General features: G+C 38.5%; 3 protein-coding genes and 1 pseudogene across 3 annotated transcripts; 1 reads left to right on the forward strand and 3 right to left on the reverse strand.

Moving 5' to 3' along the window:
* The first annotated feature begins 4,456 nt into the window (after positions 1 to 4,456).
* Positions 4,457 to 6,382, forward strand: LOC126786364 (pentatricopeptide repeat-containing protein At1g08070, chloroplastic-like). Its single transcript, XM_050512172.1, has 2 exons — positions 4,457 to 4,979; positions 5,283 to 6,382. Exons 1-2 carry the CDS (start codon positions 4,457 to 4,459, stop codon positions 6,380 to 6,382), a joined length of 1,623 nt encoding a protein of 540 aa, XP_050368129.1.
* A 206-nt stretch (positions 6,383 to 6,588) lies between these two features.
* On the reverse strand, positions 6,589 to 7,800 carry LOC126791694 (early nodulin-93-like). The gene is made up of 4 exons (XM_050518161.1): positions 7,637 to 7,800; positions 7,079 to 7,140; positions 6,906 to 6,981; positions 6,589 to 6,792 (listed from the first exon to the last, which is right to left on the reverse strand). Exons 1-4 carry the CDS (start codon positions 7,704 to 7,706, stop codon positions 6,707 to 6,709), a joined length of 294 nt encoding a protein of 97 aa, XP_050374118.1. The 5' UTR covers positions 7,707 to 7,800; the 3' UTR covers positions 6,589 to 6,706.
* A 4,767-nt stretch (positions 7,801 to 12,567) lies between these two features.
* Positions 12,568 to 14,449, reverse strand: LOC126782310 (protein kinase PINOID 2). The gene is made up of 2 exons (XM_050507531.1): positions 13,809 to 14,449; positions 12,568 to 13,565 (listed from the first exon to the last, which is right to left on the reverse strand). The coding sequence occupies exons 1-2, from the start codon at positions 14,411 to 14,413 to the stop codon at positions 12,620 to 12,622; spliced, it is 1,551 nt and encodes a 516-aa protein (XP_050363488.1). The 5' UTR covers positions 14,414 to 14,449; the 3' UTR covers positions 12,568 to 12,619.
* A 9,331-nt stretch (positions 14,450 to 23,780) lies between these two features.
* On the reverse strand, positions 23,781 to 26,069 carry LOC126792877 (receptor-like serine/threonine-protein kinase SD1-8; annotated as a pseudogene).
* Positions 26,070 to 27,490: the final 1,421 nt, after the last annotated feature.

Genomic DNA, 27,490 nt, shown 5'->3' on the forward strand with positions numbered 1-27,490 from the left:
CATTTTCACCAGACATGGTGAATATTCCACCATGATTTATAAAACCGTAGACAGTGCCCCTTCAATCCTTATTGTCCATACATGACTATTCTCAAAAGGAAGATGGGATGAGGCCATCTCCCTTCAATAATATACACTTTTGGTTTTGGAGAATCCTCCACAGACTCCACATCCCAATTCCCAAACCTACAGCCATAGCGAACAGAAAATAGCCGTGCCTTTCGAATTTTTGAATATACTCATGTCTTGCACTCGTATTATTGTGATTAATAACATTATCAGATGTGGATTGATATGTATTTCTCTTTCTCCAGATAGATGGCACTAGCTGGAAACCTTAATCACCCAATATCTGAATTTCTTTCAATGTCTTAATTTGATTGACAAAAGCTGTTTGAACAGGCATGACCATATGTTAACAATGACAAGTTGACAACACATCATTATTTCCTCCCAATTCTCGTTTTCGTTATCCTATCCTTATTCTTTGGTGGATTGAAACCATGGAAATGAAATTGCTCGTGAATGCCATCTTTTTCTTGGTGTCAATTCTGGAATCAAATTTTGAATGCTTATATGTAACGACCTCAAAATTTCGAGTATAAAAACTCAAAATTCCAAAGTCGTGAAACACCAAAACAATCTCAATGAATCGAAATCATTTAAAATGCCACAGCGGATTATCTCTGAGTTTAAAATACAACTAAGTCAAACCGATTATTACAAACCAAATTATAATTCGACATTATAACAAATGGAAATGTATAATCCTCACAAGAAAGTCGCACAAAATCCTCACACAAGCTGGAACTAAATATCTTCAAGTCCTCTGAGCGGTCCGTCAATTCCCGCTAATCCACACCTGCGGAGTATCCACTACACAATCGAATTGGTGCACCGGGATTGTAAACACAAACCCGGTAAGCTTTACAGCTCGTATGAGTAAAAACAACAATAAAACTTGTATATCAATATATACGGAAATCCACAAAAACATCAAATATAAATGCACTCATGAGTGGATGGACGGCCCGTCTGGTTGTCCAAAATATGAAAACGAAAGTCCTCATGAGAAATCGGGCAACCCTTCTGGTTACCTAAATACATTTATAATACGGGTACTAATGAACGCTGGTACACATCTGTTACCCCTCACGTAGTACACCGCCGATATTAGGCAACCTCCTGCTACCCAACATCCAAAAATATGAGTACTCATGAACCGATAACCACCTGTTACCTCACATGCAGTATTCCGGCAGACATACTAGAGCTCTAACTATATCATAACTTTCGCCCGGCCAAAGGCTAGGTTTCGACATGCCAATCACGTACAATAATCACACCTCATATTGTACAAAAATCAAGTCCGAAGACAAATCAACATTTTAACAATCTCCATGTTAAAATCACATACAATAATCACACCTCATATTGTACAAAAATCAAGCCCGAAGACAAATCAACATTTTTAACAATCTCCATGTTAAAATCACGTACAATAATCACGCCTCATATTGTACAAATCAAAATCACATGCTCGATATATAAATATCGTCATCAAAATGACATCATCACGATAAAATCATAACAGTATATTATATAGCAAATTATATATATGTACCTATTTACCATTTATACAATATATATATAATCCGCTATATCATATACATGTCATATTTCATAAACACGTCCGAAGACAAAACGTTTAATAAACACCATGTTAAAACCTCGTACAATAATCACACCTCATATTGTACAAATTAAATCACATGCTCCATATATAATTCTCGTCATCGAAATGACATATTCACAATGAATTCATGACAGTATATAATATAACAACCTATATATATATATATGTACTTATTTACCATTTATACAAATATATATTCTACTATATCATATACATGTCGTATTTCAATATTTAAAACTCTTGCAAAAATCTTGAAATCACCGTAAGGGTAGATTCGTAAATATGTGAGATTTTACTCACATTCTTTCCTGCGTGCAACTTCCACGACACTGAAAGTAATTTCTTCACTTGTTTCGTCAGTCACCTAATAGCATGATAAATGCTTAGAAAATGATACTTCAAATACCATGTGACGATTTTAGTACAACTAAATGTTGTTCATAAAACATTGTTCACAGACACTGTTCATGTTGTACTAATCACAGTTTTTACTAAAACACTGTTCACAGTTGCCGTTTTTACCAAAACATTGTTCACATGTACTGTTTGTCATGTCACTGTTCGTTGTTACTGTTTTACCAAAACACTGTTCACATTTACTGTTACAGAACACTATTCATAGTACTATTCATGCGGTGTCACTGTTCACCGACCGTCACCAATCATCATCAAATTTCACCACCACAATATAAATGACATTCCTAACAACTTCCTAGTTCACCACAAAGTCTAATTATGAGCCTAAACACTTCAATTTAACAAGAACCGAAAAGCCCCAATTAAAAAACCTAGAATTTCTTTTCTTCGATTCTCTTAGCACACAACGATTGGGGTTAAATCCTTTGGAGAGTTTGTAGTATGGAATGAGACCTTCAAAATTAAACAATAATCGTACCGATTGGTTGCCGGAGGAAGGAGATCCGACGAGTTGAAATTCGGCGAAATATGCTTTTTCGGAAGAACTTCCGGGCTTCACCGCTCCTAGACGGCGGCGAGATGGCGGGTGACGCTACCAACAATCGACAGGGGATGCAGCAACCTTTCAAACGTGACCGGTGCGCCGCTCTATGGTGGCCGGACGGCGGAGATTCGGCGGCCCAAAGTCGGTTGCTCGAGAGAGAAATTTCCGGATTTTTTTTATGGGTGAACAGTACCCGTGAACAGTACCGATCTGAATTTCTGATTTTTCTCCTATTTTTCTCTTTAATTCCCCTATTTATACTATTTTCCAAAATATCTAAATATCTTTTGATTCGTAACTTTTTCATATGAACTCCGATTTAGGCGTGCCACGTGTACACTAATTCGTATCGACGAGCTCTACGACTTTCATGTAAGAAGTTTCCTAAGAATCCCAATGAGTCAAAAGTCAACTCTTAGACTCGTTAAATTGAACGTTTCCGAACAATTAATATTTCAAACCCTTTCGTTTTCATTCTCGGCTAATAAAATTTGGACAATGACCAACTTAATAATATCCATGAACTCATTGGAAATTAGATATGAATTTTTCGGGTTATTACAATATAATCACTAGGTACTAATCAACCACTATACGAGGGATTGCTTGTATTATAGGCAACGGAAACCCAGGATCCTATTTAACAGTTAATGATGTTGAACTCGAGCTATCACCATGAATCGCTGATCATTCTTTTGAACTTAGCCGATCGTCAAAGTTCCCAAATAATTTGCTATAGCTAGGTTTACTTTACATGAACCTACGTTAATTGCTGAAGCTAGCTGAAGACGAAACTCCATTGCTTTCTTTTCGTGTAGAATGTTCCAAGTACGAGTGATGTTTCTGTTAAATAACTTGATGCCATACTCCACTAGATCATTAGTCTCATCGAGTTCTGCATGCTTTGGTTTCCTAGATAGCTATATTTTCACTGATGAACAAAACCAGATAGCATGGTCCAGTTTCTCACAAACACATATATATAGACACACACACACCCTCAGTAAATTCGAACTAGTTCATGTCACAAACGCCTGGGTTAGGCGGAAGGCTGCCACAATCCGCTGGAAAGAGATGAGAGACGAGACGTGAGCTCGAGAAGGAGAGTTCTATTTGCACCTTCGAAATGACTAATAAGTAGACCTTTTTTTTTTCTATTTGACTTTTGAACTCACGTGTAAATATCAATATTTATTGGAGGTATACTCAACCACTTTAGATATGTAATAAGCAATGGAGATACACTTAGTTATTTTGGATGTGTAAATAGAAACTCTCGCCAGAGAAAAAATGGAAAAAAAAAAAAACCAAAAGCGAACTAGGTTTTCAGTGGGCTTGGCGTCAACGTGGGCTTACACAGTCTGGACCAGCCCGCCTTTAAATGGATTAATTTTGGCGGGTAAAATAACTACCAACCGTATTTCAAACCGTCAGCGTCACTCTTATCCTCACTAAGCTCAGCTCTGCACCACAGAGCTCCAACCATGGCGTTTTCGCTTTCAATTTCGTCATCATCATCGTCTTCGTTACTCACCGCATCGCCGTCCACTCTTCACATCCTCCCCGACTCCGATCCTCCCTACTCTCTCCTCCAATCCCACCCCTCTCTCACTCTCCTCTCCAAATCCAAATCCATCCAAGCCCTCAAACAAGCCCACACCCACCTCATCAAAACCGGCCTCCACAACACCCACTTCGCTCTCAGCAAGCTCATCCACTTCTGCGCCCTTTCGCAACACGGCGGCGGCCTCTCCTACGCCCTCACCGTCTTCGAATCAGTTCCGGATCCTAATCCAGTCATGTGGAACACAATCATCCGAGGCTACTCCTTGTCCTCCACGCCGTTACGCGCCGTGGAGTTTTATCGAATGATGATTCTCTCCGGTACCGAGCCTAATTCTTATACATTCCCTTTTGTTTTGAAGTCATGTGCGAGAATTGGGGCGGCTTCCCCGGAAGGGAAGCAGCTCCATGGACATGTGCTGAAGCTGGGACTTGGGTGTGATGCGTTTGTGCACACTTCGTTGATTAATATGTATGCAAAAAGCGGTGAGTTGGAGAATGCGAGGTTGGTGTTTGATAAGAGTTGTCTGAGAGATGCGGTTTCGTATACTGCTTTGATTACTGGCTATGTTTCGAGGGGTTGTATGGACGATGCGAGGAGGTTGTTTGATGAAATGTTGGCAAGAGATGCTGTTTCTTGGAATGCTATGATTTCGGGGTATGCGCAGAGCGGCCGGTTTGAGGAAGCGTTGGGGTTGTTTGAGGAGATGAGGAGGGCAAATGTGGTGCCTAATGAGAGTACTATGGTTAGTGTGCTCTCTGCTTGTGCACGGTCGGGGTCGATTGAATTGGGGAAATGGGTTGCGGATTGGATTGAAGAGCAGGGGCTTGGGTCGAATGTAAGGCTTGTCAATGCGCTTATTGATATGTACTCAAAGTGTGGTGCTTTGGATAAAGCTAGAGGTTTATTTGATGGTATGCAAATAAGGGATGTGATCTCATGGAATGTGATGATTGGTGGTTACACGCATGAGAGCCAGTACAAGGAAGCGTTGGGGCTGTTTAGGTTGATGCTACGTTCAAATGCAGAGCCTAATGATGTCACGTTTTTGGGCATTCTTCCTGCTTGTGCTCATTTGGGAGCTCTTGATCTTGGAAAATGGATCCATGTTTATATAGATAAGAAGCTGCAGAGTTTGAGTAATGCACCTCTTCAGACTAGTCTCATAGACATGTATGCAAAATGTGGAAACATAGAGGCAGCAAAACAAGTGTTTGATGGTATGGAAGACAAAAGCTTGGCCTCCTGGAATGCAATGATAACTGGCTTAGCGATGCATGGGGAGGCAAATGCAGCACTTGAGCTTTTTTCGAAAATGGGTGACGAAGGAATCAAGCCAGATGATATCACATTTGTGGGAGTTCTATCGGCCTGCAACCATGGTGGTCTTGTAGACCTTGGACGAAAATATTTTAGTTCCATGACCAAAGACTACAACATTTCACCACAACTACAACACTATGGATGTATGATAGATCTTTTAGGCCGAGCTGGGCTACTTGATGAGGCAGAGGCCCTGATGAAGACCATGGAGATGAAGCCAGATGGTGCTGTATGGGGTTCTCTTCTTGGGGCTTGTAGAACTCATAAGCGTGTAGAGATGGGTGAATATGTTGCCAAACATGTGTTCGAATTAGAGCCTGAAAATGCCGGGGCTTATGTGCTGCTATCAAATATCTATGCAGGAGCTGGTATGTGGGACGATGTAGCGAGAATAAGAACCACGCTGAACGATATGGGAATCAAGAAAGTTCCTGGAAGTACATCTATTGAGGTGGATAGTGTTGTTCATGAGTTTCTGGTTGGTGACAAAGTGCATCCTTTAAGTGAGGAAATCTATGAGATGTTGAAAGAAATGGATAGGCTTTTGGATATGGCTGGTTTTGTACCTGATACATCTGAAGTACTCTATGATATGGATGAGGAATGGAAGGAAGGGGTTTTGAGTCATCATAGTGAGAAGTTGGCCATTGCTTTCGGTTTGATCAGCACAAAGCCAGGCACAACCATTCGAATTGTAAAGAATCTTCGAGTATGTGGAAATTGCCATTCAGCTACAAAACTGATATCCAAGATCTTCAATAGGGAAATTATTGCAAGAGATAGGAATCGCTTCCACCATTTTAGAGATGGTTCTTGTTCATGTAATGACAATTGGTGAAGATGCCTTGAGGGGTGGGTGATGAATGCAGATGTTCCTCTCTCATCTGTCCATATACTGTATGCATTTGAGTTGATATGCCATTTTTGATCAGTTGTGCAGGTAAGACTCATAAGAGTGTCAATTATGAACTTGGATAGAAATTGAACCAGTTACTGAGATGGGGGAAAAAAAAGGTGCATTATATTAAAGGTTGATAACTGATTACATAAATTTTCTAGTGCTACAATGAAACTCCATCTCTATTATTTATAATCAACAGGATGGATTCACATCAGCATCACAACAGCAATTTAAACTCAAATTAGTGATTGGTATTGCTTCTTAGTTAGAGACTTGGTGGAAGGAGTTCTTCCTTGCGGTTGCCAAAATAGTCTTGTCAGCCACTATGAAGTATGCCATTCCAGCAGCTGCCACAATAATCAACAAAAACTCCTTCAATATATAATTACTACTCATACATATTGATAAATGAAGAAAGAAGCTTTTTATCAGGAACTTGAATGAGTTAAGGATTGGAAACCTGTAGAGATTATGAGAGCCTGAGCTGTGGGATTCAGATTGGCTCTTGCCCAAGGCAGCATCCTCACACTAGCAAACTGCATACAAAACATAATCTTAATTAGTTCTAGCTGTCATAGCTAATTACCCCTTTCATACATACATATTTGCATAGTTGAGCCAAAGAAAACTTACAGTTGGAATTGCAGTAGCAATGGTAGCAACAACAGCTGCCTTGACTCCAGCTTTTACACCCTCTGATCAATCAATAAATATTGAAGATTAAACTTCCAAAAAAATTATCAAGCTAGTGTTCTTCTCATAAGAGTTTTATTGTCCTGAGAAAATTAAAAAATAAATAAAATTCTTGGGATAAAAAAAAAGAGTATATCAGTAAGGTATTGGATAGGGTCCCCAACTTGAGAGGGTGGTCCTATACTTTATCCACTTGATCAAGAACAAGCCCTTTATGTGCTCTTTGGCAAAAAGGGAACCATGATCAAATAAAAAATCTTAATCTCATTTTAAGCATATCTGGTATCAGTTTGTAACTATCTTTTTACAAGCTCAAGGCAAAAGATATATATATAGTAACCTCAAAGGAGTCCCAGTTCCCATGATTCTTAATATCATGAATTACCGCATGCCTCTAAAACCTTCATACTGGTATGAATTATAACCTCAGATATATCATATATGTATATATAAAGACCAACTGGGTCAAAAAGGTGAGGTAAACAAGCTAGAACATACCCTGAGAACAGCGCTTAGCCAGCTGCTGGTCAAATGAAGTCATGGGAGACTGAGCTACATTTTTTGCCATTGTAAGAGTATTAGTAGTAGATGAGTCGATGAATAAATGGAATGATACAAGTAAGAACTAAGAAGAGCTGGGAGGAAGTTTAAGAAGCTAGCAAGGTTTTCAGAAAGCTTTGGATGAACGGTGAAAGTTAATGCATGGATGGATATTTATAAAGGACTTGGGTGCGTGTAGCTGGTTGAAACTGAGAGAGATGTCCAGGTGTTCGGAGAGAGTAGATGGTTTTTCAATGAATTCTGGTATCTGAGTCACTTGTTTTCAAAGAATGGTCGGTTTTGTTCTTTTGCTTTGTATTACCTAAATGTCCATGGTTTTGTGACGGAAGTTTGGATGTACAGAGGTCAAAAAAGTAAAAACAAGTGCTCACTAATCAGATCAAGACTCAAGAACATGGAGATGAGAGATCCTGCTCCTATTATCGATTGGGGTTACAAGAACTGACGTGAGATTCTTACATTATACAAGTATAATATGACTCATCCCAGTAGTATTATATTAGGCAGAACTCCATCTTTTCTGTAAGTCGGTCTTGAAATAAGAGATGAAAACAAGCTGAAAGCTAGCTAGCTCCCCAAATGGCCAAAACCATGGGTGGGCACTAGAAGGAGCTTTGGTTTTCATGCACCTCAAACTGCTTCTGAGATCGGGCACGTGTGCTTAGGAACAGCTCAAGGTGTTCCTGAGATATAACACGTTTAATAGATCGAATCTGTATCTGCTGCAGCTGATCCACAGTGGTCAGTGGCACTCAACTCAACTAAGCTCATCTGTGTTTGTTTTCGGAAAAAAAATCTAAGGATTTTTCGGATCAATACACAAATATTAATCACATCATATATAGGTGAGAGATCAGATCATATAAAGGTGATGTTATGTTATCTTACACAATTGTATGTTGCATAAAACTCATTTACGTTAATTGTAATATATCGGTTCTTTCTATCTAGAGGAGTTCATGGTTTTTTGTATCTGGGTGGGTGGCCAGTGGCTACTGTATCTGGGTAGTGGTTTCATTGATATACAATGTCAGGAAAAATAGCCATTGTTGGGTAGTGGTTTTATGTAGCTTTCTTTGTGGTGAAGAATACTCACCTCGATCGTTGAAATAAGACAGATGCAGTAATCATATTTTACCAACTACTGTGTTTTTGGGTGAACTTATTGAATCAACTCATCAGCAAAGGACCTTTACTCATTTTCAAACGTTAATCCAATAGCCATTGGTGATTTATAGTAATACACATATAGTTAATTGAGGAGCGTTAGGACGTCATAATATGACGTTAATCTAGTGCCGCAATCATACGTGACATGTTACGTCACATGACACATCAATAATTAAAATTATATAAATTTTAAATGAAAATACAATTGTATTTTTGTTAATCTAACGGTTCTAAATTATTATAAAAAAATTTGTTCTTTTTATCATTTCTATTTTTTCATCACAATAATGCTTCTAAAATACAATTTAAAAAATTGAAATTTACGAAAAATATGCTTGAAATATGTGTGTGCACGCGCAAAATATATATGCACAAAATATATGTATATATATGCACAAAATATATTTATTTTTAAATTTTAGATGATGTAAGGTAATTAAAACATTTATATTTAGATGAAAAATTTTGGTAAGATTTTTTTGGTTTTTTTTTTATGAAATAAAATATTTTTTTATTAGGGTATAATCGATTTAAGGGGATATGTAAGGTAATAAATATTATTTTTCCTAGAGTATACATATCTTAATTAATACCATATTTAATACAATTATGTCGCTGATAATCTTTCTAGTAACAAATATGTCAAGATTAATGACTTTTTTATTTAATTAATTTATATTTATGATTAATTAATAGTTTTAATTAATTAATACAATTACCATATAGGCACCCCCACACACACGCATATATATATCGCACGCGTGCACACGTACACACACATATATCTATGTATTTCAAGCATATTTTGTATGTATCGTATTTTTTTATTATATTTTGAAAGCATTTTGAAAAAATAAATTATATAAAAAGAATTATAATATTTTTTATAATAATCTAAAGTCGTTAAATTAATAAGGATAAGATTGTATTTTTATTTAAAAATGACATTTTGTGATTATTGTAATTGCTGACTTGATAAAATGACGTTGCATGTCACGTGAGATTACGACGCCGAATTTGGCACCATATTATGACGCTAAAACATTTTCCTAGTTAATAATCTCGTCCGACTTCATATAATTAATTATAAACTTCAAAATTTGAGCCATCGAGTCATCGTAGAGTAATATCACCCTACATATATATCATCTCAGATCATAATTGTTTTAGTGTTCTAGTAGTCCTAAACATATGATTAATTGGTGTTGAAAATTCTAGTTTAGACCGACAATATGCAAGGAGATAAAACTTAATTTGTTTGTTCAAGCTTTTCGCTTATATTCCTCAAAGGATAAGCCTCTGAACTTCAAAATTGGGAAAAAAAGTACGTAGCTACTTATTGTTAAGCTAGATTAAGATCATATCGGAATGTTAGCTTTCTAAGCTCAAGGCACATGCCAAAATGTTGTATGCTCATCGTTCTCTGGGCTGGTTCCCTTAGGTTGATAATCTATTCGTAATATTGATCTAAGAACGAATGAGTGGGTGAGTTTGACATAAGATAACCCAACTTGTATGGACCGAAAAACAATCTGGGTAGGTTGGCCTACTGTTTTGAAGGCTTGAATGTATTAACATTTAGAAATTTAGGAGAACAAATGCACAATACGATATCATGATAAGCGAAGAATTGATATGAATGATATCCAACATCTGATAGCTAGGGGTTCTAAAAGTATAGCGAACGTTAACTACTTAGTGATGAGATGACATCTGATCTGATTTGATGATGCTCTACATCAGAACTAACAAAAGAGACATCATAATTATTGTAGTAATAGTTCCAATCATAATTCCCTAAATTAATTGAATGAATGTATAAGTGTATAACTATGTGGTTGCATTGGTTGATAACAGTAATTATTGAGCCCCACCACTAAAATATATCTTGATTTAGTCGTACATACTAATACCTTCAAATTGAAAGTAAAACTATCGAACTAATCATGTGTTAGCTAAGATCGATTTGATCCAAATGTAACAAAAATATATATATCAAGAATCAAAGTAAGCTACGTACATCAGTAACATCACTTTTGCTAATTTCATCGAACGGCTAAAATGATAATTAGCAGCAGTATATTTATGGAATTGTTAAATGATTTCAGAATTATATGATTCTTTGGAGGTGGGAAAGCCATGAGAAAAGGCAGCTATTTTCTTGGTCAAAAGTAATGATATATTGGCTGAAGATAAGAGGTGATCGAGTAGTATAGTGCAACACAAAAAAATGTGTATGGTATAATCATTTGGCATCGCAACAATACAATAAGTAGCCTTGGTGGCTTGATCATCTCATTACTAATTTTATAGTTTTGCTTTTAAACAGTCTGCAGCTAGCTAGATCAGAATCATCAGATAATTCCGAAAGCAAATTGCAGAAAAGAAGTTTTGGTTTTCTGATGCATGCGCATGACATACTGATAGCTAGCTGGTACTTCCCAGTTGCTGATGACACACGTACGTATTCGATCAACATACATATACGTACATATACGTACGTACGTTACATTACGTATATCTACTTGGTAACACTTGGGTGGAGCTATCTCTTTTTGTGAAACGTTAAGTGATGAGTGGGAAGAATAAGCCTCACGCGTACTTCTGCAAATTCTGGATCGATCAGTTGGAGTTTCCATCAATGGTATATATGGATAATATGCATGGGAAGGCAGGGAAGCTCTTGAAACCTCTCTTGACCTTTCATGCAAATATATCGTTGACTTCCTCCATTAGATCCCTAGTTATCAAAAATCATAAGTATATGTACTGACATCTTACTGTGATTGTAGACATGTATAAATCCTTACATATTGAGACTGTAGCGCCCGACGTTGCAGATTATGATTTAACTGATACACGAACGCGTAATGATCAATGCCATATTCTACTACGCATGCTTGAGTTGGGTCAGTGACAAGTGACAACCTGCATATATAGACGAATGATATCACACCATGACACCATCATGGTCTCATGGAAAGTTTCATTCATTTTATATGTACGCATATTGCTAGGATTTCATATTAATCATATTATAGATTTATAGTAAAGGATCTTTTGGATCTCACTACGAAACAAAAGGTTCATTTGAATCCGATGGAGCCCTAGTTTGGAAAATTATTGAAAATGGGTTACTCGATCTTGGAATCTCTCATCAACTATGAGTAAAGGTGGAAAGGAGAAAATGACTTATTTTCCATGAATGAACAAAAACATTAGCAGAACAAAAAGAAGCGAATGAATCATGATGGTTTCTTTAGTCCTTTTCTTGGTGAAGAAAGAAGCATGTGAATGTGAGGAGTGGCCATCAAAGTTGCCCATATGCATAAAGCAAAATATTTCAATTTTTATTAAATGATGAACTCAATTTCCTTTTATTATAAGTTTTTCCATCATGACAACAGTAATTATTGTATTAACATGACTTCATGGGGTTCTCATGAAAATCACATTGGGACAGTTATGGACTTATGGGTATCATCCATTCTTCTATCTACTTTTACACCTATACACAAATTTTACTATTCATCAATATCATTCAATACAATGATACATGGACAAAGAATCTAACACTTGGTCAAAGACCCAAAACAAAAAAACCATTCTCATTCATAAATAATTAGGGGGAAACAGATTAAATAAGTTCTTAATTCTTTGATTTCAAGCATGATGATAAGTAATTTTCATACTTTCTGTTTTACCTAGGTATTAATGTACATTCATAATTAATACATAAATACTAAGCAATTAGAAATAGTCAATATGATGATGAGGGATCTGATATGGTTCATCCCTCTCTTTCTTGCTCAACTTAGGTAAATAATTACCTCTACTATTACTACTAGTTTTAATCTTGTGCAAATGATCATGGCTAGCAGGAACTTGAGGAGGTCGAACTGACCTGATCAAAGCCCAATTCACCCCCTTAAAGAACTCATGCCTTTTGATCTCAACTGAACCCTTCAAGCTTCCTATTCTCTTCTTGGGATTCTTCACCAAAAGCTTGCTTATGAGGTCTTGCACTTTGGCCATTTCTGCCTCAAACTCTTTGCTGCTGTTACTATTAGTAACCCTATTATCATTGAGCACTAGCTTTGGAAAGCTCAATGGTTGCTTAAGAATGTTGATGAGGGTTTTCTCATTGTTTTCACCTTTGAAAGGTGTCCTCCCATATAACATTTCATACAAGAATACCCCAAATGTCCACCAATCCACTGCACTCCCATGACCTTGCCCTGAGATCACCTCCGGTGCTAAGTACTCGTGTGTCCCAACAAATGACTTGGACCGGGCATGGATAGGCTCTGCTACCAATTCCGGGTCAAGTACTAGTTGATTAACACCTTGATCGTCGTCATGATCATCACTATCACCAACATGTTCGGTTATTGTTGTGACTGTAGCTCTCTTCTTCTTGGTGGAGGCTGAAAATATGCAAGATAGGACAGGCTGCATGGGAGCTGCACAAGACGGCATAGATGAGCTCCTTACAATCTTTTCAGTATTGGATTCCAACTCCAGTTTACGCCTCAGCAACTTTGGAACGACATCACATTTAAGAGATAGATCAAAATCCGAAAGCATTATGTGACCATCCTCTCTAACCAGCACATTTTCCGGCTTCAAGTCTCTGTAAACAATGCCCATCATATGTAGATACTCGAGAGCTAGTAGTGTCTCTGCAGCATAAAACCTGTCATTTTCAACATGAGCACATTAGCTATTACCATAATAAGCCACAAATTTAATTGGAATTAGTTAATGCTTCCTAAAAAAATTTAACTAATTAGTAAAGCACTACTTGTATATATACCAATAATGTGTAGCTAAATGAAAGTTTGAAATAATATAGGTTAAATTACTATGTGATGAAAGTTTTAAACGACGTAGTTTCAGACAGTTAAACACGGTATAGTAAAGAAACGAGATATATTACCTAGCAGATGAGAGGCTGAAGCGCTTTCCGGGCAGGCGTTGACGGGCAGCGTACAAGTCGCCGCCGGGGCAAAACTCCATAACCAAGCAAGAGTAATGAGAAGCATCAAAGTCTGCATAGAGAGTCGGCAAAAATGGGTGGTCAAGCATGTCCAAAATCTCCTTCTCCATTTCAGCTCTATGCAATTTGTTCCTTATGGCAAGCGCTTCTCGGTCCACCACTTTCATGGCGTAGAAGCACTGCGGCTGTTTAGGCAGCCCCGCCACGGCTGCGCCGGGGTTCCTTATCTGGCAAAGGTACACATTGCCTATGTCGCCGCTGCCGAGGCGGCGCAGGAGCCGGAAATGGTCGAGTCCCACTCGGCCTTTGGAGCTTCGTAGTCTCCTCATAGCTTCCCATGCAGCTTGGTTCGCCTTGTGGGGCTTGTGAGTTGAGCTGAGCTGGGAGGCCTCAGAAGTGGCGGAGGAACAGACGGAGACGGAGCTCCGGCGCCGGCTGCTGAAGCTTAGATTGCTCATCCAGCTACGGCTAGAGTCGGGCATGGTTATGGAGGAAGAGCTACTGTCATAGTCGGATGATTCAGTGCTAGTTATAGCTGCCATCATAGTAGTGTTTTGAGATAATGCGGAGGAGAAAGCATGTATATATGTTTTGTGAAGTCCTGTTGCTTTGCTTTTTAGAGGGTTTTTATAAGAGAGCCTGGTGAGAATTAGCACCCTAGCTACTTTGTTTGGTCAAACAAAGTTACATACTCTTACAGTTTTACTTTTGCTAATAGAGATAGTAAATTTTGTTTTGGTAACTAGTACGTCTGCACTTCAATTTAAGTTGCTTGACGCTCTTTACACAAATTGATAGACTTATAACATCTTATAGTCTTTTTCATCTTTACTCAATACCTTAAATCCTTACTTAAACAACTTCGATCCCATTTTTATTTCGAAGCCCCAAGGAGTCTAGAGAAAGGATCTGGATCCCTTCCTGATCTAGGATTTGGCCGATCTTGCATGGCCTAGATCAGGAGAGGAGAGGATCAATATATATATATATATATATATATATATATATATATAAGCAAAATTGTAAGACGCATGCTAATTACGGTGATTAAGAGAAGTAATTGAAGGAAATTATATTACCTGCTCTACAACCACAACTTCTACGATGCCATCGTTTTAACTTTATGGATGAATCATGTGAGGCTCTTCCAAAAGAAGTAGAAAGGATTCGGTGGATTTGCTATTTTGGTCGTGAAAATAAATTAACACAGAAACGAAACACTTTTAGGTGCACAGTAAGTAGTGCAGTCCATACAGTCGATGCTGGATTTTTGTTCCAGTATAATCGTGATTGTTACAGCTGAACTCAACCAAGCAAAAGACTGCAACAAAAGAAACGAGCTTTTAGGTCGATGGATATTCTAGGCATGCTCATCTCAGCTGACACAACCACTATGCTTTGTTTCTCAAAAGTGGCTTCCGAAATATAAATGGTGACGCATCTTTCAGTATTATAAAAGATCCCAAACTAGGCACTGTAACTTGTAACCCAGTTTTTTTTGGTACAAAAAATTGTGGACGGGTCTGCCACTCTGGGGCGAGAGCAGATATGCTACAAGTCTTCTCAAGGGGTGTTTTTTATACGCCGATGATCACACTAGTGACTTCATATTACCATAAATATCACGTCAGCATTCGCCCAACATACAGCTGAGGCCTGCATTACCATTACACCAAATCCCTTAGGTAACTTGTAACCCAATTTTCTATCTTATTTACCCAGATTTTTGATTTTAATGGTGTAGTTCAGCACCTTGTCAACTTCTTATGTAAAAGTCTTCCATGGAAGAATATATATGATCTATGTCTAAGAATCGCACTAGTACTTGTTCATGAATCGTGCAAATGTACACATACCTCTGTTTATTCTGGCCGAGAGAACTAGTTTAATGCACAGTAGTAGTGCATCTAATTGTAAGCTATTTCACTACTTAATAGAGTAATCTAGCTACCAAAAAATCGAATATTGTATCATGAATCGGCCAATATAGTGTGTGAGAAAGTCTCTCATATACCTATCAATATGAGATTTGATGAGATGTGAAACATGAATAGACGTACTAATTCGGATACCAAATCTTAAACATATTGATTTCAATATTTATCCAAGTACGAATTGAGCTGGTTAATGATGGGTCGTATGATTCATGTAAACGTACACTACTACGATATAACACTCGTGGCAGTTTCGTCATCTTCCCTCAATACAATGTGAAACTAAGGAGTCAAAAAGGGTAGGTTAAAGAAAAAGCTCCAACTCCGTTTCTCAAGAAATCACCGTTGTAAAAAGTGGGAAACATCCAAACCCACGCTTCCCTTAAACGACATGTCGTGCCAACCGGTCAACCTCTTTTTCTTTTTTATCTCGGTTCATCGGCCAGTCAAAATTGCCACCGTAAAGAACGAACGGTGGGTTACTTTGCAAAGTGAGGGCGCTTTTGGTAAATTTAGGGGACAAGCGTGGCCCACATGAATCTGAGGAAAGGCAAAGCTCAAAGGCCTGGTGGGCCGGAGGTGGGTGGGTGGGTGCACCGAAAACCCGTGCCCCAATTTCATATCCACCTCACTCTTTGGATGGTGCTCCCCTTAATATCTTCTTCTTCTTGTTCTTTGATGATATTCTTGTCAAGCATGTGAACCCATGTATGTATAGATTGTAGGGGACCTGTATTGGGTCCAAAGCATTGAAACTTAGATTAATTTATCATCCCTAATTTAGGATAGTTTTCATTTCTAAAGTCTACAAATTTGTCATGTGGTTAATAACACATGTAACATATCGACATAACAAATTGTTATGGGAGAAAGGAAATATGATCAATTCATGCATTTAAAAAAATGTGGATATTCCTTGTTCATTACCGGACAATCACTTGTTCATAAAACCTCATGTGGTGCTAAAGTGTTCATATCCCCTCGCATGAAAGTTTATTTTCACAACATTTAGTCTTGTTCTTATCGAGGGGACGACTACTACGACATAACAAGACAATTCCACTAAAGACATTATATTTAGTATGTTACTTACGATTGATTTGTTTGTTGAGCAGATTCTATAATGGATCATGGAAAGAAATACTAACTCTTGTATTTAGTTCCATATCCCAATTAATAATGTTCAAACTTGGATTTCATCAATTGATTCAATTTCCCCACCATATAAAGGCATCATATCCCTACTTTTCAGCTTTAGATCAGACCACAAAGATCACCCAATCACTGTGGTTCTGGACTTCTTGTTGCTCACTACCCCATTCCATAGACCATGGTGCTGATCTTGTGGGTCCTTAATGAGCATATATCATTTCATATTATTATTGATCACCAAAACTTATATAAAAGAAATGAGAGGAAAAGCAATATGGGTTTGATTGATCAAGGAAATTATTGGATGACACCAAAGATCTTGTCATTCCTGCCTATTTAATTGGACTTTGGACTTTTCAGAAACACATTGAATTTCTCCCTCTGTACATTTCATATCCTAGAATCAATTCTCATCCCTTTCTATAACTCTATCTTTCAATTCTGCACTTTTTTCAGCAGGATCTTATCTCTTTCAGTTTTTGGTTTCAGTTTCAGGCAACAGACTTGGCAAGAATTGCAGGGTTGCAGAATGACATATGTATAGGAAGACTCAAAGCTCCATCACTTGCCCCATACATTCTTCTCCCCTCACACTCAAACATGTCCAACAGCTTTGGTCTTTTTCTTTCTTTAAATATTTAAATTGTCTGTGATTCAATCAAATATCACTTAGGAAACAGGTTGGTAGAATTGGATTTTGTGTTTACTGGTTTGGTTGTGTTCTGTATTGCATGAAAGTTGGATTTAAATTATGTGATCTCAAATGGGGCCAAAATATCAGTCATCATTGCAAATGATCATATTGAAATAGAAAAGAGAAATTTCATTCATTTCTTTAATCATGTATCCAGCAAAGGCTATGTAAGAATATGGAATATCAAAGCTTCATTGTGGTCCAAATTACTTGAACATAAACTTGAAATTTGGATCTAACATTTGATTCATGAAGACAAATGAACAGAATGAGGAGGTGGAAACCAGCAATTTCATATATCACTGTCTAAACAAAACTTCCACTCCTCCAATTATGTAACGGATCATAACCCTGAGCAAAACATGGCCAATCTGACAACCCCACATCACAATTATATATACACTATTTATGATTTTATGAATCTAAAATACTTATGAACCCAGTGGTTTCTAGACAAAAGTTATATATGTTTGTTGAGATGCAACAGTTTCAGTGCAATAGTTAATAGATTATCAGAAACTGTATTTGATCTTTTAATGTCTTGGATATAGTTATTGTGTGAGACATATCAGAATTAATGGGTAGCTCCGAGTCATGGGGTGCAAGCTAATATTCACTCAGTCTTCATGCTATGTGTTGGTTGACATATCATCAGGTTTAAATTAGTTCAGTTTTGACCTACATTAACCTTAGAAATTATCATATGTAACCAAATAGAGGGGGACAGTTGCTAAAATAAATGGGATGGCTGCATCTTAGTTTCTGAGATGATTAAATGGAGGCATAACAAATTGAGCATCTCATCTGGCTTTTGAATCGATGAAGGGACAGATACATATAACTTCAGTAAACCTGCAAGTACATTTCTTGGTTCAGAAACAGTGATTAACACACACTCCTTATTTGGACGCTACAATGCATTCACACTTCCACTGAAGAAAATATCGAAATTCGATTAGTCATTTTAAATTTTTTATCATTAAGGTGGAATACACACGCAGGTATAAACAATTTCCCCTCCATCGCTCAGCTTTGAAACAACACAAGACATGGTTGACCTATATAAGTATAAATCAATCTTCTGCAACTCACATTTAAACTGTTAGCTAACATTATAATCCAGAACTCTATTCCTGATCGAAGTAGGAAATTCCATGCACTTTTGGTAGTAAGAGCCATGTACAAATACGATACTTCGATGCTTTCTCATCTCAGACGAGTTAAGTATACAATTAGTCTAGCTGCTATCTTGCTGCAACTGATGAATATGTCAAGAAGTTCTTGTGAGTGGATGGTAGTAGGTGAATGAAGAGATAGTGGAGGAAACAATCGGTAGTGGAGTGATTAGTTGAGAGATTAATATATAGTGTAAATCAGTCTATATATATCATTGAATATGTATATGCAAATTATCAATTGAAAGAACAAGATCAGTAATTTACCACTTGGTATCAGAGCCTTCGTGCTCCTTTTTCTGGCTTTTTTTCCCTTTTTTTTCTTTTCTCCGGCCGGTTACCGCCCTCGTGCTCACCGCTGCTGCTGCTCTCCGGCGCCGCTCGACCCGAAGTCGACCGTTCCTCCGCACTCGACCCGACGTGCTGCCCTTTTTTGCAACAATCAAGCGCCGTCGTCTTCCTCCTTTGAAGACCGGAACCGGCTTGTTAGTCTTATTCACAGCCTCACTCTCCCCAGTCAGAGAGCCCTGCTCAACTCTCAAAGTCGAGCTAATCAAATCCACAACACGCATCTCGGCCGGAACCTTATTCCCAACCTTCAGCTCCACAATATCTCCAGGAACAAGCTCCTTGGCCGGCAAACTCGGAATCTTACTCCCATTCCGAATCACCGCCGCCACGAGCAAAATCCGCACCAGAGTATCATTACACTGCTCCAGCACAAGGCGCCAAATAGACTGCCCCTCGTGCTTCTCCAGCTCGTTCCAGCCATACTCCGCTCGAAAACAACATCGACATCGTCATCTGCCCCAGATCGGATCTCCCACCTTTCGACGCTGCATTCTCGACCGGAGATCGACCAAGATCGGCTTCCTCCACCGCCGCGCCGCTCCTCACCACAAGTCCGACGACGCCGCTGCTGCCTCCGCCCGAAGTCGCTCCTCTGCCATCGCCGCCGGATCACTCTCGAATCGGCCTCTCTCAAGCTCCCTCTCGAATTAAAAACCTAAAATCCCGACCCGTTTTTCATTTTGCCCCGCCCCGACCCGCTCGGCCCAGACTCGGTTCGACCCGACCCGGTTTCCACGACCCGACCCGGTTCAGTCAGATTCAACAAGTCCACCGTCAGTTCCAGTGCATCGTCAGTGCAAGTGCACCTGAGCCAGATTTTTCCTTTTTTGTTTTGTTTTTTGGTTCTCTAATCCCTCATTTTTCCATTGTTTCTTTTAATGGGTTCTGGACACGAAATGGAGGGTTCTCTACTCACCGCTTTCACATATATCCAAAAGCAAGAGCGTAGTCTTCCGGCACCGGTTGTCGTTTCCAATCTTACTGTTCATGCTCGTTCTCCGGCACCACCTCTTCCGCAAGCTGTGGTATCAGCTCCCCTTCATCGACAAAGACCACCACCAGGCTTTGGGAATCATCACAGCCCAACTGGTCAAATTGGTATGGCTTTCAATATTTCTCACTTTGTTAGTTCTGGTACATGGATTATTGATTCTGGTGCGTCTGATCATATGACTTATGACAAATCTTATTTTACCATATTGTCGCCTCCACCCGTACCCTATGTTACTAATGCTAATGATGAGGCATTCCCCGTGCTAGGGACAGGGTCAGTTCGTATTACTCCCACCATAGAGCTTCACAATGTGCTCTATGTACCTGCTTTATCTCATCATTTGATATCTGTTCCCCAACTGAACGCTGATGCTCAGTGTTCTGTCACCTTTTTTCCTATGTATGTAATATTTCAGGATCTTCTCACCGGAGAGTTAATTGGTCGGGGGTATCTGAGGGGCCGGTTGTTTCATCTGGATCAGACATATGCGGGGGAGAAACCAGGGGCACAATCTCGGACCGCTCTAATCTCTACTTCTGATAAGCTAAGTGAAATTTGGTTATGGCACCGTCGCTTATGGCATCCATCTTTTAGTATTATGAAGAAATCTATGCCTACTTTGTTTTTTAGTGTGGATGAGTCTTCTTTACATTGTGAAACATGTGTTTTGGGCAAGAGTCATCGGTCTACCTATTCCCCTAGTAAATCTAATAAAAGTACTATTCCTTTTGAATTAATTCATTCTGATGTTTGGGGACCTTCTAAAGAGTCTACTGTGTCAGGAATGCGGTACTATGTGTCATTTATTGATGATTGCACCCGTCTTTCGTGGATTGTTCTTCTTAAAACTAAAAATGAGGTTTTCCCGGCTTTTCAAGCCTTCTATACCACTGTGCAAACACAATATAATGCCACAATTAGAGTTCTTCGTTCTGATAATGGGGGGGGGGAATATGTGAATCATATCTTTCAGGAGTTCTTTAACTCACACGGAATTGTTCATCAAACAACGTGTCCTTACACACCTGAGCATAATGGCTTTTCTGAAAGGAAAAATCGTCACTTACTTGAAATGGCTCGGTGTATTCTTTTTAGTGCCCATATGCCTAAGTATCTTTGGGGTGATGTTGTCATCACTTCTGCCCACCTCATTAATCGTCTTCCTTCTCGTGTCCTTCAAGGCAAAATTCCATATGAGGTACTTGCATCTCATGTCTCATTACCCTCTTTTCATAATCTTCCTGCCCGTGTTTTTGGTTGTGTTGCTTTTGTCCATCTTCCACCATATCAGCGGTCTAAATTGGATGCCCGGGCAGTTAAATGTGTGTTTGTTGGGTATGGAGGCCATCAAAAAGGGTACCGGTGCTATCATCCACCTACCAAGCAGTATTATGTCACTATGGATGTTACTTTCTTCGAGGACATGAGTTATTTTGCCCCTTCTGATACTGCTCTTCAGGAGGAGAATTCATATTTTGAAGAGCTGTATCCTGGAGAGGGGGAGACAAGTAAGGCAACAGATATGGTGACAGGTTCAGTTGAGATTATCAATGTAACAGTTACACAAGCGCCACCGGAAGATTCCGGCGGTGTAGTCACTCCAGAGATTCAGGAACCAGCAGATGAAAACACAACTGCCCCTCATACTACTGTTTCTACACCTGACCAATGCTCTCCTGGTACAGAAGATCACTCACCTGAGGTTAGTCATTCTATTAGAGCTAATAGTAGACAATATGTTTTGCCAAATATGTCTACTCGGGGTCAACCAACAAAAAGATATGAACATACCCTTCAGACTATAGCCAAGTATCCGGTAGCAAATTTTATATCTACCAAAAGATTATCTAAGTCATATGAGTCATTTGTGAATCAAATATCTACTGTATCAGTACCTAACAAAGTGCATGATGTATTGGGAGATCCAAAATGGAGGAAAGCAATGGAGGAAGAGATGGAAGCATTACAAAAGAACAATACTTGGGAGCTTGTACCTCCACCATATGGCAAGAAGACAGTAGGATGTCGTTGGGTGTTTACAGTGAAGCATAATCCAGATGGGTCAGTAAGCCGGTATAAAGCACGCTTAGTAGCGAAGGGGTTCACCCAGACATATGGCATAGACTATGATGAGACATTTGCACCTGTTGCAAAAATAAACACTATCCGGGTATTGCTTTCTGTCGCTTCTAACTTGAACTGGCCACTTAGGCAATTTGATGTTAAGAATGCATTCCTTCATGGAGAACTAACTGAGGAAGTATACATGGATCTTCCGCCTGGATATGTGGCCGCTTCTCCAAGTAACTCCGTATGCAGATTGAGAAAGTCTTTGTATGGTCTTAAACAGTCACCTCGTGCTTGGTTTGGAAGATTCTCACAATTCATGAGGAAGATTGGCTACAAACAGAGTAATTCAGACCACACGTTATTTCTCAAACATCAACAAAGGAAGGTAACAGCCCTAATTATATATGTTGATGATATGGTAGTTACTAGGAATGATACTGTTGAGGTGGATAGATTACAGAAACAGCTTGCCACAGAGTTTGAGATGAAAGACCTAGGTACACTCAAGTACTTCTTAGACATTGAAGTTGCCCGGGGTAGTGATGGTATCTATATGTGTCAAAGGAAATACATCCTTGATATACTAATAGAGACAGGTATGTTGGACTGCACTCCCATTGATTCTCCTATTGAGCAGAACCATCGGTTAGCAGAGTATCCAGATCAAGTCCCTACTGATAAACCTCGTTATCAGAGGCTAGTCGGGCGCCTGATTTATCTATCACATACCAGACCAGATGTTGCGTATGCAATAAGTGTAGTAAGTCAGTTCATGCATAACCCCAGTGAAGACCACATGGATGCTGTTGTAAGAATCTTGAGGTACTTGAAGTCATCTCCGGGGAGAAGAGTAATGTTTTATAATCACAACAATATCTTTGATGTTTATGGCTTCACAGATGCAGACTGGGCTGGAAATATTACAGATCGGAGGTCCACATCAGGGTATTTTACCTTTGTTGGAGGTAACCTTGTTACGTGGAGGAGTAAGAAACAAAATGTGGTAGCTCGATCTAGTGCTGAAGCAGAATACAGAGGTATGGCTCAGGGAGTGTGCGAGTTATTGTGGATTATGAATTTGCTACAAGATTTGGGTATTAAACCTAAATGTGCTATGCATCTGTACTGTGACAACAAGGCAGCTATTGATATTTCACAGAATCCTGTACAACATGATCGTACAAAACATGTGGAGGTTGATCGTCACTTTATAAATGAGAAGCTAGACGCGAAGATCATCAGTTTTCCTTTTGTTCCTACAGAAGAACAACTTGCCGATATGCTTACAAAAGGAGTACCTAAGAAAGTTTTTTATGACTCACTTGGCAAGTTGGGCATGGTTGATATGTATGCGCCAACTTGAGGGGGAGTGTGAGTGGATGGTAGTAGGTGAATGAAGAGATAGTGGAGGAAACAATCGGTAGTGGAGTGATTAGTTGAGAGATTAATATATAGTGTAAATCAGTCTATATATATCATTGAATATGTATATGCAAATTATCAAATGAAAGAACAAGATCAGTAATGAAGAGGCACCACTTTTTAATGGCTTAATGCTTTATCCACCTCAGACATTAAGTTAGAATACATAGACTGCTTTGGGATAGGTAAAGTAGCTCCTTCGTTGCTCAACATTGAAACAACTTCTGTCATGGTTGGTCTATCTTCTGCACAATCTTGAACGCATAAAAGACCTACCTGAATGCAGAGTACAGGACCATCCCTTGAACTTGTATCAGCTACTAATGTTGGATCTAACATCTCCTCGCATCGTCCAGATATTCACAAATTCCAGGCCTGCAAACAAGTTTCACGTACATTTGTAACTTTTGAAAAAAAAAAATAGGGAACACGATTTAGAATAAGAGCCAGATATACAATTTTACTTACATGTCCTAGCAAGTTCAAAGAATATTCTGACTCATAAAAGGTTGTATTCTTCCTGCCACTCATAATTTCCAAAACAATGACTCCAAAGTTGAATACATCCGATTTTGTTGACAATAGGTCTTGCAATATATACTCGGGAGAGATATAACCACTATTTCATAAGAAAACAAAACAGATCAATTCAATTCTATCTGCATAAGTTTACTTAATGTACGTATTTTGATTTTTTAGTTTTAAGATATGAAAGTACTTACAATGTTCCAACAACACGTTTTGTTTCAGCTTCACATTCATTTCCGGATAAGATTCTAGCTAAACCAAAGTCTGATATCTTGGGGTTCATATAAGCATCCAATAGGATGTTGCTAGTTTTGAGGTCTCGATGAATAATTCTTAGTGTAGAGTACATGTGAAGATAAAGAAGGCCTTGAGCAATCCCTTCGATTATGTGTATCCGCTGCCTCCAGTTCAGTTGTCTTCTGTTTACTGGATCTGCATCAGTAACAATGTCTCAAAAATGAGGAAAGCACTGATGGCTAAATTAAAAAAGGGAAATTAGCACAATTGAAATACATACCAAAAATGAAAGAATCCAAACTACCGTTGGACATATACTCATATGTTAGTATTTTTTCTTTACGTTGAGTGCAACACCCCAAAATCTTAACAAGATTTCTGTGCTGAAGCTGAGAGATTAACTGCACTTCATTCTTGAACTCCATCAATCCTTGTCCAGATCCTTTAGAAAGCCTTTTGACCGCAATTTCATGTTGCAGTAAGTTACCCTGGAACAACAGAAGGTACAGTCACTTCAGTTAAACTATAGATAAAATACATCTAAGTTGTTTGATCACAATCTGAGACGATATATATGTGAATAGTTAATCCAAGCAGAAGCACCAACAAAACCTTGATATGAATGCCTTAAAAACTCAGGAGTACAAGGTAACAAACACCTTATAAACAGGCCCATAACCTCCTTCTCCTAGCTTGTTAGCAACCGACAAATTATTAGTCGCTGCCACAATGCAGGAATAGCTAAGCATTGGTAAAACATGATCTTTTGTCTTCCCAAGTTCTAAAACAGGTGAACTTCTACCACTGTCAGCAGAACTTAATTGTGACAATAATAGCTTCATACTGTCTGTCTGTCCTGCCAATATAGAATCTGCAAACTCCTGTTGTTTACAAAATACAGACAAGTAGTCCAGTAGTACAGACTACAGAGAAAGTAATATTTTGGCAAGGCTTACTACATATCGGTTCAATACATCAATACAGTTTGGTTTACATACCTAAAGTAATATTTCTGACAATAATCTGTTTCTCTTTACCATTAGCTCGCCAGACACTGACTTCAGCTATGCTGTTATCCAAGCTTACACCAAGACGACCACTTGTAGGGTCATGTGGGCTTCTCCATGATACAAGAAAACATAGACTTCAACTGAGAATTGGTCATGTTAACCACCCCAAGTTTCATTCTAGGAAGAAATGTATCTACCAGTTATCAAAGCTTTGTCATACAATCTTTCCTCCTTCCATTAGGATTGAATTTCCGGAGTCAAGAATCCTTGCGCTTGTTGTATTAGTGGTTGGAGTTGCTCCATAAGCGAAAATATACGGTGAATTTCTACTATCAACGATCGCCATTCCAGAAGGATTGAAGTAGAGAGCTGGATGAGGATCCATAAGATGGTCATCTCTGTTTGCCACCCAAAATGGCCTTCTCCTTTTGTCATTCTAAAACCAGATCCCTAAGTATCCTTTAGAAAGTGAGGGGTAGAAAAAGCCTAGCTCAAACACTCCACCATCAGAAACCAAGGTTTCAGATATTCTCAAATATTGACCAGGCCTAAATGTATCTGTTGCATGAGATGAGCAAAGAAAGCAGCAGAAGAATATACAAAGGAAAACAGAAGCACTTCTCAGAATTTTCATGCTAAACTACCATGATGGGGGAGTCTGTGTTTTGATTGGGGTTTTATTATAGTAACATGTTCTTGTATTTCCAAATGCCAAAGCTACCAAAATCATTACATGACAAACTTTGGATCAACCACCACAGTCCCAATGAATGAAAACAGATTAAGAATAAAAAAATCCAAAGAAGTGTTCCCTAGTGTATAGCTAAGGTTATGTGCATGAATCTTTGCTCTCTCTAGCATTGTTACTATCAAGTTTCATTTTCTTACAACGGTAATGTAATAGTCAACTCCCTATTCTATCTCTCCCTCTGCCCTCTGGAGGATGTTCAAAAAAAAAAAAGACAATAATAATAGAGAAGCAAAAGCAAAAAATTTGGCCAAAGGGAACTGGGTTGCGCGAGCTGACAAGCCAACCACGGAACCAAACCCGCAGTTGGTGTCCATTTTGGACCTGATATTAAAGAGCCGTTTTAGGCATACAGTGACTGAGTGACTAATTTTATTTCGCAGCCATGCTGCTGCCGTGGTTGAAGATACAGCCTAGGTTACATTGTTTTAACAAGCTATTTGGAATACAGTTAAGTTCTTACGAGACAATTTCAGCAAAGATGTAAAATGTCCAGAAATTTTAAATTGACTTGTATTATTGGAAAATATATGATGTCATCTTGTACCAATTTTTATGCTAGAACTAATCATTTGTCATTTGGAGCTGTTATCATATTTAAAGTTGAAGAGATTATAGCATCATCCTTATGATATTGAGGCAGGCTGATATCAGTTCTAGTCTCCTGGATATTGATCGAGCAATAACCAGACTCTCTGACTAGAATCAGGTATTACACCATCAGCTAGTGAAGATGAGAACTGAGGACCAGAAAACATGGCATACAAACTTACCAGAAGCAGTATGCCAAAAACTTCATGATTTTCCATTGAGATTATGACAAACATCCACCCGCTTACGTAAAATTTGAAAGCTTGAAATTGATTGCAAGTATTTCCTTTAAATCTATTCTAGATACCAAAAGAAAAGGAAGAGGATACTTGAAGAGTGAACCACAATCGATCAGTATCAGTGAGTTAGATAATTTATTGCAATGAACTAAGCCCTTTGCAACTGTAGAACTCAAGAAACAAAAAACAAAAAAACCGTCCAGAAGATCATTTGCTCTAAATATGTGAATTATTGCTTCCCTAATCTAACTCATATTGTGAACTAGGGTAATTTAGTGGGTAAGATCATGAGTTCCGCACAACAGTACACTGAATAGTGAAAACCAATGGATATCTATCAGTCTATATTACACTATGATCTAATGTACAGAACAATGTCAACATAGCAAAAAAAAAAAAACGAAATTCAAACCAAAACTTTGCTCAGCTACAAGTGGTTGAGTACTCGGACAACGAAACTAGATAACGAAAAAGAAG

Source organism: Argentina anserina, chromosome 1, assembly GCF_933775445.1.
Source record: "Argentina anserina chromosome 1, drPotAnse1.1, whole genome shotgun sequence".
Lineage (NCBI taxonomy): Eukaryota > Viridiplantae > Streptophyta > Magnoliopsida > Rosales > Rosaceae > Argentina > Argentina anserina.

Coding starts and splice junctions, on each gene's coding strand:
- LOC126786364 (XM_050512172.1), top strand. CDS start 4,457: ATGTGGAACACAATCATCCGAGGCTACTCCTTGTCCTCCACGCCGTTA. Junction 4,980..5,282: donor TACTATGGTTAGTGTGCTCT/CTGCTTGTGCAC, acceptor TGGGCATTCTTC/CTGCTTGTGCTCATTTGGGA.
- LOC126791694 (XM_050518161.1), bottom strand. CDS start 7,706: ATGGCAAAAAATGTAGCTCAGTCTCCCATGACTTCATTTGACCAGCAG. Junction 7,141..7,636: donor GGCTAAGCGCTGTTCTCAGG/GTATGTTCTAGC, acceptor TTGATTGATCAG/AGGGTGTAAAAGCTGGAGTC. Junction 6,793..6,905: donor GGCTCTCATAATCTCTACAG/GTTTCCAATCCT, acceptor TTATTGTGGCAG/CTGCTGGAATGGCATACTTC.
- LOC126782310 (XM_050507531.1), bottom strand. CDS start 14,413: ATGATGGCAGCTATAACTAGCACTGAATCATCCGACTATGACAGTAGC. Junction 13,566..13,808: donor TTCAGCCTCTCATCTGCTAG/GTAATATATCTC, acceptor TGAAAATGACAG/GTTTTATGCTGCAGAGACAC.